Below are 11,587 nucleotides of genomic sequence, written 5' to 3'. Positions count from 1 at the left end.
TCGATCGTCCGGGTCGTCAGCTCCGCTCGTCCGCTTGGTTCTTGTCACAGAGTACTTTTATTGGTTCTTGTTTGGTTCACTTAATTCGCATATTGGATCCCTAGTAATTATTTCTCTTTATTTTTAAACATAACACAGCCATACATTTTTAACATAATACTGGTTTATTATTGTAGTCCCAGTGATGGACGTATTGAATTCATGTCGCTGCTGCCTGCGGTGCCCTCCGGACAAGGACCTGACAACGTCGTATACACATTTCGGCAAATTAGAGATATATTCCCACATGCTCAAGGATTGCTTCGATCTACATGTGAATATAACTTTCTTTATTATTTTGTAACACGATGTAATTCAAAAACTAAAGATATAGATTATAGTTAGTATCATATGAAATGCGAGTGTACTGTACCACATAATGCTACATAATAATAAAATGTACAATGGTAAAGTTATCCTGGTGATGTGAAACTTACTTATATGATGAGAATGATCACCGTTTTAAGCCAAATATGATTTTCTTTTCGTACTAAGTTGTGAATTTTATCTTTAGTTGGTCAATTATGGTCCATGTACACAACATTTAAATAGTCAATATTTAACCTTCCTTTTAGCTATCAGTTGATGGAAATGTCTCGCATGGGATCTGCCTGACATGTGTGGGCCGCCTGCGAGACGCAAGTGACTTCAAATTGCAAGTACAGCGCAGTCAGGCAGAGCTGGAGGCAGTACTGCTTGCAAAAGGTTAGCACATCCTCCCGCCTAAAACAGATGCGATGAGTTATCAAAATAAAGATACAAAAAGTAATATAATGGGAGACCTTTTAATAGGCCTCTGGACAGCAACTGTACTGTTATCATGCAAAAAAAAATATCAACCATGTTGTGGCGGCTCGGGACCATTTACTGGATAGTGTTGTAAGTTACAACTTGTAACTGCAACCTCGGTTAATGTGCTTAAAAACAGATTTGACAAGTGGCTTTTAAACAATAAGTTAGACTGATGTTACTTCTCTTCTTCTTCTTCTCAGCATATATGCAGCAGTGGACTGAACATATGCCTCTTTCATGGATTTCCATGTTGTTCTGTATGCGGCGGTTCTATGCCAGGTTGGCCCTGCCGTCTTTCTTTGATGTGATATGACTTTACATACTTTGAACTATACATGGTGCCCGTGAGGAAATGGAAAGATATTAACAGTATATTCTAGATCGTATTTAGATTGTATACAGAGAGAATGTCATATAAACATTTTTTTAATTCGCCTAGTTGATACCAATTTAAAAAAAAATGGTTTTTATTCTGTTTCAGTGCATAACGCATTTTTGATGGCTATGTAGCCACTATGGGACCTCAATTCAATTTTTCGTGTTATGGCTCCATCAAGGTGCTGATGATTCTGCCAATGTTGAGGTTGGATAAGACACGGCTAGTATATGAATCTTATTACGGTCATAGACAGTGTTAGACTAGAGTGCCTTATTGACAGATATCAAAGTGACAAGGAACCCTTTGAATAGACTAGTTTTTACGAAAAATGTACTAATTCATATTAATCCATTCCAAGAACATGTACTTATTATGTTTAAAAACATACAAAAAGTAAAAAAAAAAACAAATAATTTTAAAATAAAAAAAAATTTTTTAGTGGAGTTTACTCAAATTTGTATAATTTTTTTTCCTTTTTATGCTGGCTGAGGTCATAAGAAGGAAAATAATCTTAATATGTGGTTACATTTTTTCCGTTTCCTCGCAGGCACCTTGTATAATTCTGGCCACTGTGTGACATAGGCTCATCAGCTAAATAGTTCATTTTAACTATCCAAACTAGCCTTAGTCCCAATTAGTTTGTATAATCGAGGTTTTACTGTATACCTAATTGTATTATACAATTTTAAGTCATGTTCTCTAATATTTTACTTGTCTTGTGCAGTGGAGCCCATGATTAAGATTGAGGTGGCTGATGAGAGTACAGGTGATGAATCTGCGTTCGTCACGTTATGTAAGTACCAAGATATAAATATTTAAGGACATTCTTACACAGATTGACTAAGTCCCACGGTTAGAAACTCACGGAACTCAGACAACGATATAGATAATGTACAAATACTTAAATACATAGAAAACACCCATGACTTGTGACACAAACAAATGCCCTTAATGGGATTTGAACCCAGGACCATTGCCTTCACAGGCATGGTCGCTACCCACTAGGCCAGACTGGTTGTCACATACATATATGTATAGGGTAACTGCTATATTGGCCACGCTTATGAATAAGACTTCTACTGTCTTCTAATTTGTTAAGAGTGGCCAATTACAATGGAGGGGCCAATAACTATAGTAGTCACCCTAATTTATTCCTTGTTCATACACACACTTGTCACTAACATTAATACATATGTCCATAAAAATTACAATTAATAAAGACCTAATAAAACTAAAATATTCAATAAAGGCCTGCACAAACGGCACAGCGTAGCATAGTTCACTTAGATTCATCAATCCCTATTTCAATTACTTTAAGGTATAAATTTTACAATAAGTTTTTATTTATTTATTTATAGCCTTGTATCAGAAATACATTTTGATACAATATCTATAGTTTTCCTTGATCTACGATAACCGATTCTATGTGCCTTTGGGCAAAGGCCTCCCGCAATCTTCTCCGCTCTTCCTTATTTTGCACTAATCTGGTTCATGGCTGGAAGGACTAAATCCAGCCATGGCTTCTATTTCATCGGACCATCTTTTAAATTGCCTACCTCTGTTTCTTATATGTATGTGCTCTAGGGTGCCATAGTGTTACAATTTTACTCAATTTATATATTACCAATAAGTTTTACCTTAGTTATAACTTGTACAATAAGGTTGACAACCTGACCAATATCTATGATCTCAGACTAAGAGAATGTAAGCAGAAAATCACTAATTGGCTACAAACGCTAACCTATAATGAGGTTGAGGATTACTTAAATTCACATTCAAAATCTTTTACAACTTAATATCATATCAACTTCACTAAACACATTTACAAATTAATCACACTTTCAACTCTTGTGTAACAAACATTGGCGTTTGCAAAAAAGTTTTATTATGTATTTTTTCTGTTATTTTTTGTTTTTAAATGTTACCTTTTTATTATAAGTTCTGTTGTATACTTGTAGATTTCGTATCAAATCCTATGATAATATAGGTATTAGGTATAATGTTTTCTCCGGGGTGTGAGCCTGGTCATCTGTAATACAGGTATATATCTAGTTCAGACTCCAGTATCTCATAACTCATAAAGGATCACAACATCATCTCTTATTTTATTATCTTATTGTGAAATTGTTACAAATGCTTTGTGAGCTGATAAATATTTTTAATTATTTATTATTATCTCCTTGAATTTCACAGGCTTATAAATCCCGGTCCTTTGATAGGCTTGCGCGGGGATATAGATCTAACGTAGACGCCCCTTGGAGAGCTTTAATGTCATGTAGTACGCCTGCTGGAACCCGTCCACAGACGCAACAATAGATCCATGAACCGGTCGCCGCAGGTATTGGAACTATTGTAGAAAAAGTGAAGTATAACGATCTATGGGTTTAAGTTTGGGTAGCCAATAAGACTGGGTTATTGCTAAGACTGGACACCTGCCCTCGCCTTCAGTTTCGGGCTTAAAACTAACACTGTTCGTAAATTCGTGTTTACCGCCCTTAATACACAATGTACTATAGTAAGAATGTGACTGAAGTGTTCTTGTGTTTATATAATTGCATCTTTGCTACAGATGAGGTGCCCCCAGAAAGAGCTGAGACGGCTGGAGAAGATGAGCCAGATGTTGTGCTACGTGAGTACTTGTTTCAAAAATCATCAGATGATAACCAAAAATAATCGAAGACGAAGAAGATTGAAGCGCGTTTCGGGGTATATAAGATAGTTTATTATACAAGTAGGCATATTACAATGCGCTTAGGGAAAGGGAGGGGGGGGGGGGCATGTACCTGCCTACGTCCATGTGTGCGTGGCTTCATTTCTAGTGCCCATAGCTATACCGCCCTTAAACAGCTCTAAAGAGTAGTTTCCTTTTTCAGAAACAGATCCGCTGGTGAAGTCCGAGACACCTACTGATATGGATGACGAGGACTCGTCACGGTCGGGTGAGTACTTACGGCACGTTTTCTTCAATTATAAACTACACAGTTTATATTAACTTTACCTCGTAAGGCGCACGGTATTTTAATAAGTATATTAAGTTCGATGAATTTTAAATCTTACATTGTTTCGATAAATTTTACGCTTTGAGCAACACCGGAAAGGGAGTCGGCATTGTTACTTCTGTTTTTGTTATTCCTCTTAAGTATAAACTTATGCTAATAATGATTAAGCTTTCATGAACATTGTAGTAACATTCAAAGTTTTTTTCACATTCTAGCTGTCGCGACTTCTTCCAGTGGAGAGAAATTATACACCTGTGAAGAATGTAAAACAGGCTTCAGAAATAAGCTTATTTTAAGCAAACACATCCAAGACTCGCACATATCTCCCGGACTTTCATTAGATTCAACAAAGAACCGACAATTCAGTAATACATCTAGTTCCACAAAGATTAAATTGAACAAGAAAGGCGAACAGATAACAGAATTGAAGTGTACTCAATGCGATTATAAAACAATTTCCAAGAGAAATTTTAATAAACATAAAAACTATCACTTTGATGAGGAACAATTAAATTGCAAACACTGCGATTATGTCGCTCGTTATAAGGGCCACTTGCGTCTACATCAGGTGATACATTCTAGATCCTCTTATACGTGCGAATGTGGCTTCAAATGTAGGTGGGAATCGGAATTACGACGGCACAAGTGGGTACACACTGGAGAAAAACCATACAGTTGCAAGCACTGCGATTACAAATGCCGTCAGATGACAAACTTGCGGACGCACGAGAGGGTACACACGAGTGGCAAGCCTTTTAAATGCGATCGTAGCGATTGCGAGTACGCGTCTCGATATAAACAGGCTTTGGTAAGACATTATAAGACGAAACATAGAGAAAAACATGGGGGATCTTAGGCAATGGGTAGATAAGCTTTTGTTCTACTGTCTCGTTGTTGGCCAAATAAATTAGATTTTTTGGAAGAATTAATTCCCAGCAAACTGGAAATCGTTTTAATTACCTTCATTTGATCCGAAATGCGTGTAATCCGAGTTTGCTCAATCCCAGGAGGTGTGCGTAATTTATTGGTCTTTTCAGTTTTTGGTTGTAAATCGAAAACGGTACATCCGGTGGAAAATTTGTTCTACTCATGGTGAAAATTGATGTTTGAAGATCTGAAAGGTACTTTAATATGAATTCGTAGTCTAGGTTATAAAAAATGGCCGCCATTTTGAATTTCTTTAATTTTGCTATAATCATGTTCCAAATCCTAAAACGCCTTTTCACCAGTGTCTGTTCCACCAAACCTTGCTGGTAGTGCCATTATAATTGATGATGGGCTCCACCTACATCGAGTGGTTTGGCAAACAAAGGAATTTTTTTAACTCTTAAGCAGCCGCGGCTGGCGCCTAAAAATTACGGGTGTTCACTTACATTAAAGGAAAACTAAAACTACAAAATCTATTAACCGTCGCAAAATACCTAACAGATATCGGTTTTCGTCCACTCGGTCATTGAACTCTCTTATAGATTTTGGGTAAGTACCTATGTGCAATGGAATATAATGCTTTACGAATATCGTGAATGAATATATTAATGTTTTTTTTTATGGAAATAAGTGCTAAATTGTTAACACACCAATTTCGGTCCAAACATTTTTACGAAAGTTGAAGGTCGTCCTTTTGTATCCAACTCGAGTCAATTTTGCAAAGTTTTTCACATTCTTATATGAATGTCACGTTATATTCATTCATTTTTAGGGTTCCGTAGTCAACTAGGAACCCTTATAGTTTCGCCATGTCCGTCTGTCTGTCTGTCTGTCCGAGGCTTTGCTCCGTGGTCGTTAGTGCTAGAAAGCTGAAATTTGGCATGGATATATAAATCAATAAAGCCGACAAAGTCGTACAATAAAATCTAAAAATTTAATTTTTTTAGGGTACCTCCCCTACACGTAAATTGGGGGTGATTTTTTTTTTTGCTTCAACCCTACAGTGTGGGGTATCGTTGGAAAGGTCTTTCAAAACTAATAGGGGTCTTCAATAAACATTTTTTGATAAAGTGAATATATTCGGAGATAATCGCTCCGAAGGAAAAAAGAAATGTGTCCCCCCCTCTAACTTTTGAACCATAGGTTCAAAAAATATGAAAAAAAATCGTGGAAGTAGAGCTTAAGAAATACATTAAATGAAAACTATAGCGAACATGATCACTTTAGCTGTTTTTGAGTTATCGCAAAAAGTTTCCCCTTCATAGTAAAAAGACTTACTTTAATTAGGTACTGATTATGCAAATTTGCCTATGTGAAAGGTACCGTTTCATCCCTTGGTTAACAATTTACTATACTTTAAGCTCCAGTTTAGCTTATTGTGACGGAAGAGTAACTACGGTACCCTACACTGAGCGTGGCCCGACATGCTCTTGGCCGGTTTTATTTTCTTAGACGTTACCTCTCTATTACAATCAATTCTCTTTGCGACTAATCGCCACTTGCACCATATGTCGGAGTTTTTAGGGTTCCGCAGTCAATTAAGAACCCTTATAGTTTCACCATGTCCGTCCTCTGCTTTGCTCCGGGATAGTTAGTGCTAGAAACCTGCAATTTGGCATGGATACATAAATCATGCATGGTAACAACGGTAAAATAAAAACTTCAAATATTTTTTTTAGGGTTCCTCCCATACTAGTGGCTACTACGAAGTAATAGTAGTGACTACGAACCCCTAAAAAACGTACTTAGAAAGTACAGTTCTCTAGAGCAGAAACATATAATTTTCTCAAAGAACAACAACAACCCACTTTCAGACCATAAGAAATAAATAAAAAAATACTACTTTACTAATCCGCGGAAAGATTAGGTTCCAGTCAATCAACCCGTTATAATTGCGTATTTTTACGATACGGGAGATGTTGACGGTCTGACGTCCGACAACTAAATAAAGAAGTAAATTACGAAGTTATGATTTATTTAACATTTCACAGCGATAAATTAATTCTACACTACGTATGGTGCGCTCAGCACGACTGGAACAGGCCCTTCTTCCTCATCTCTTCGAACTCCTTCTCGGCGTCATAGTTCCTTGAGAAATGAAAAATTCTGTTAGTTTAAATATTAAAGGCAGGAAATTAAGAGTCCCCAGCAAGCTCGGTTCTCCATACAAACGTAGTTACTCTCTTATTTTAAACGACTAGCTAGATTGCTCTAAAACTTTGTACTAATCCTATTGTAGGATTAGGTTTAATTAGTTTATGTAAACTCAGATACAAAAATAGCAAATTTAAAATGTTCATACAAAATTTGTTTTTGCTCTATTTTGTTTGTTTTATAAGGTGGAGCAATATAAACTAATTTTAGCACTACATTAGGTACCTCATGTTAATGTATGTGCAAAGTTTTATTACAATTCAATACGCAGTTTTAAAATGAGAACGAAACTCCCTTTGTATGGGAAGGTAAAATTAGACTGAGCTTGGACTCTTAAGGGAAGGAATAGAACTAGAAAGAAGAAGAAAAAAAATAGAAGGAATTCCCACACTTCTCACAGCTAACAGTTGGAAGTAGCGATTGGATCGGTGTTCCAATGGTCGCAAGTTACGAGTCTTGCCGTGAATTGTGTCTTGTGGTGAAATTTTCCAGTATAGTATGACTTGATGATAAAAATTTAATTCAGTTAAGTTTAAACATTGTATATATTCATCTTATACTCATAGCAACATATTACTCCTATCTTAATCTGAAACGCTCGAGTGACTACAAAAATCGCATCTTGGGCTCCCCTACCATAACACTGTCAGTGAGAGTCAGAATGGCGGGTGTACCTAAATAAAATTAAATGAAAACCATACTTACCATATTTTTGTACCTAATTTGTACTATTTAGTACCTCCTTTTAAAAAAAATTGTACCTTACGGTACTTAAATCACCAAAAAACAGTACACCCGCCATCCTGACAGTCAGAATGGCGGGTGTACTTTATTGCGCTATATTTCCGTGGTTATTGATAAATTCTATAAAGGTCAAATTTTTGTACCTTTATTGTACCTTCATATTCAATTATAATATGAGCCATCTTATTTGTGGTTTCCAAGTTTTACTAATTTATATTTTTCTTGCTATTACACATTTGCAGGCGTTATAATTTTTCAAGTTATCGATCTCATTGAATAAAAAAAAAGGGCTAAGGTACAATTATTTTTATTACTCCAGGAATTAGTACCTTTAATGTTTAATCTGTTAAGTTCAAATAACTCAGAAAATCTACTAGAAAACTAGAACATAGAACCTTTGAAGTTAGAGTTGGTGAGACTAAGTCACGGCAGCGAGAGATACAGAGTGGAGTACCACAGGGTTCAGTTTTAGGCCCGGTGCTTTACATACTATACACTGTTGACCTTCCCTGTCGCCTCAAATGCAGTATTAGTACTTTTGCGGATGACACCAAGTTATTTGCTAACCCACTCCTAGATTACAGCCAACTACAAAACGATCTAGATGCAATAGTAAGCTGGTCTAAGGAATGGTTAATCAATCTGAATTCTGCCAAATGTACAGTACTTCACATAGGAAATCGGAATCTCTGCCAGATTTACAACTTGGAAGGCACTCCACTAACGGCTGTAAAAGCACAAACTGACCTAGGTGTTAAAATCTCTGAGGACCTAAAGTGGGAAGAGCACATATCTACAATGGTTAAGAAAGCCAGAAGCATGATTTACCTCATTAGAAAAGCTTTCAAGACCTTAACACCGTATATGATGCTAAAAATATACAAAACATATGTCAGACCCGTACTGGAGTATGCTTTTCAAGCCTGGAGTCCTTACTTTGCCAAGGACATTGAGATGCTTGAGAAAGTACAACGCAGTTTCACGAAACTGCCAAGGCAACTTAAAAACAAGCCATATGAAGAGACTAAAGGAACTGAACCTCACTACTCTAAAGCACCGCAGAGAACGTGGCGACCTAATAGAGACGTACAAAATACTATCTGGGCACTATGACCTCAAGGATTTCCAAGAGATGTTCAAGCGCAACAACAACAACCGTCTGAGAGGTCATAAGCAAGTCAAGCACATTATATCTACTACTCAGTCATGATAACTATCTTTATGAATATTGGATACAGGTCATATCAGTTGTCAAACTGCCTGCCTGCTTATTAAATAATAATGATTTTATTAAATAATAATAATAAAATCATGTCCTAAAAAGGCTAGGCGCCAATTCAAAGAATTCTTCCTAAGAAAAATCATTTTTAAGACATGATTTTCGGCGTGTCAGATTCTGTGGGACCCGCCTAATGCTGGGCACCGCCACAGAGGCATTACTCACCTGTAGAACTCGGCGTATTTCCTCTTGCGCTCATTGCCGACCAGCTGCTTGAATGCAACTCCGCTGATAGCGGCCAAGGTGAGGGCAACGGTGAGGTTACGCTTGATAGAGGAGTTCAGGAGGCCCCTCATCACGGGCTTGGAGACGGTGGAGACTGCCTTGTCGCCGGCCATCTGGTGACAAAGGTGTAAATAAGTAACCATGCTAGTATCAAGTGGCTTCAGGACATTTTTTTTGTACTGAATTTGTGGCAAAACGCTGAACTTAAGCAGCCACCGCAACCTATGAGCATAAAACTAGTGTTGAGTCTACAAGTTTATGACATTGACATATATCTAAGGACAGGCCTTACGGGGTCAATGCAGTTAAATAGGTATGTCATGTGCAATAAAACAGAGCATAGCATATGTTATTGTGATAAATTAATAAAATAATATATAGTTATTTTAATGTGTCATTTTTGTTGTTTGTTACTATTTTTTATATTCTGTGCCATAGAAAAGTGTACCTATGTACATATAAACATGTTGCCACGCCCTAGTAGGGTCCATGACTGTACAAGTGTAATACCATGGTTTGCAACAAATAAATGATTATGATTATGACCTAGGGCCCCTAGGACACTTTGTATGATACTTGAAATTTAGGGCTCCATCTTAAAACCTTTGCTAGATTGCCTGGGCCCAGAGGCCTAGTGGGCTTAAGCAGAAATCCAGCCCTAGCTAGAATTAGATTAGATTTAGTTATAGTTTAAGAGGTAGATAAGGTATTAGATTTTCTATTCATTTGAGGTAAATGCAGTGGCGTATTTTAAAGAGTTACCCGGGCCAAGTAGATTCGCCAATGTATCTCATATAAGGAAAAAAACCCTTTTTTGCCACCCCTTGCAGCCTGCCGCCTCGGGCCATGGCCCCTTGGCCCCAGGGTAAATACGCCCCTGAGTAAATGTCTAACAAAAGAAAGTCTGCTTATGCCAACAATTCGTTCTTTTCTTTATTTCATTAACCTCTAACAAGGAAAACAGTGGCCAGTGATGATCTGACAGGTGAACAATTAGCAGTATTTTAAATAGTTACTTACTATGTATAATAAGAATGATTTATTTAAATTTACGATTAACTGGTTGCTTTAATAACTCACACACCCGGAAAATCTTTATCTTTATAGGAACACCTTGTGATTATTGACAACCTTCTTACATAACACTTTGCAACCAAAAAATGCTGCTCTTAACGTTCAATGTGTAATATATATCTACATAAGTTGTTTAGTAAAAGCCTGAAATAAAGCCAATTAATTCAAATTACTTACTTTTGCTAGGTTTTTGTGATATAATTTATTGAACCACACGAAAAGCAAGTGAATTAGAAGTGAGTTCTCTGTTTCGTTTTCTACGCAGATAACGTGTAGTCTACTCTGATTGGTAGATATAACCGTTACATAGGTGTATGAACCAATCACGTTTCAAATCGATATGACGTTTCTCACTTTGTTCTCCTTTACCGCCTTTACCTACATTTTTTTGACAAAGACGACATTCGGAATGCGTTTTGTTTAATTGCGTTATATTTTAAGTGTTATAAGTTAAGGAACCGTAGTGAAAAAAGTAAACCAAGTTTTTATTTCAAAAGTTATATTTTGAAGGGCTTTTCTCCTCGTTCGTCTATGTTTGGGACGATATAATATAGTTTGGCATCATTATAAAAAAGCGCAAAATTTAAATAAAGTATATAAGTAGGGCACCTTCAGCATTCTTCAATTTGCAACCTTTAAGACGATTTAATTCTTCCGGCAGATTATTTCTTCACCTCAATTTGTAAGCAATGAATTACTGTTTACACAATTTTCACGATAAAATTTTATGAACTAACACAACTATAAATAACAGTAGCTAACGTCAGCATCCTGCTCTTGGAAATATGAGGCAGGCACATGGGTCTGTGGCGATGCACTGCGCCGGGCAGATGCAATTGCATGGCTTACAATCACCATAACTACATGAATCCAGAACTTGCGAGCAGTCCTCTCCTGGTGGAAGAAACGAGGAACGGTATACTGTTGTTGAGTCGATCTTCTGGCAGGGTTTCTGGTATTGGCCTTTGCAAGCCC

The 11,587-nt window shown here is 36.9% G+C and overlaps 2 protein-coding genes across 3 annotated transcripts; one reads left to right on the top strand and one right to left on the bottom strand.

Annotated features, from left to right (window-relative positions):
- The first annotated feature begins 6 nt into the window (after positions 1-6).
- On the top strand, positions 7-5,134 carry LOC133530212 (zinc finger protein 85-like). Of its 2 annotated transcripts, XM_061868077.1 has the most exons (7): positions 7-103; positions 177-313; positions 615-744; positions 1,935-2,003; positions 3,780-3,839; positions 4,084-4,149; positions 4,425-5,134. In XM_061868077.1, the coding sequence occupies exons 2-7, from the start codon at positions 185-187 to the stop codon at positions 5,063-5,065; spliced, it is 1,095 nt and encodes a 364-aa protein (XP_061724061.1). In that variant the 5' UTR covers positions 7-103; positions 177-184; the 3' UTR covers positions 5,066-5,134. The 2 variants fall into 2 exon arrangements, with proteins under 2 accessions (XP_061724061.1, XP_061724062.1); XM_061868078.1 differs by lacking the exons at positions 7-103; positions 177-313; positions 615-744 and adding an exon at positions 942-1,110.
- Positions 5,135-7,094: 1,960 nt separating this feature from the next.
- On the bottom strand, positions 7,095-10,971 carry LOC133530216 (cytochrome c oxidase subunit 6C-like). The gene is made up of 3 exons (XM_061868083.1): positions 10,790-10,971; positions 9,479-9,651; positions 7,095-7,224 (listed from the first exon to the last, which is right to left on the bottom strand). Exons 2-3 carry the CDS (start codon positions 9,649-9,651, stop codon positions 7,161-7,163), a joined length of 237 nt encoding a protein of 78 aa, XP_061724067.1. The 5' UTR covers positions 10,790-10,971; the 3' UTR covers positions 7,095-7,160.
- Between the last annotated feature and the right edge of the window lie 616 nt (positions 10,972-11,587).

This window comes from Cydia pomonella, chromosome 22, assembly GCF_033807575.1.
Source record: "Cydia pomonella isolate Wapato2018A chromosome 22, ilCydPomo1, whole genome shotgun sequence".
NCBI lineage: Eukaryota > Metazoa > Arthropoda > Insecta > Lepidoptera > Tortricidae > Cydia > Cydia pomonella.
The sequence above is the reverse complement of the archived record's forward strand: the minus strand, read 5'-3'. Positions and strand labels throughout refer to the sequence as shown.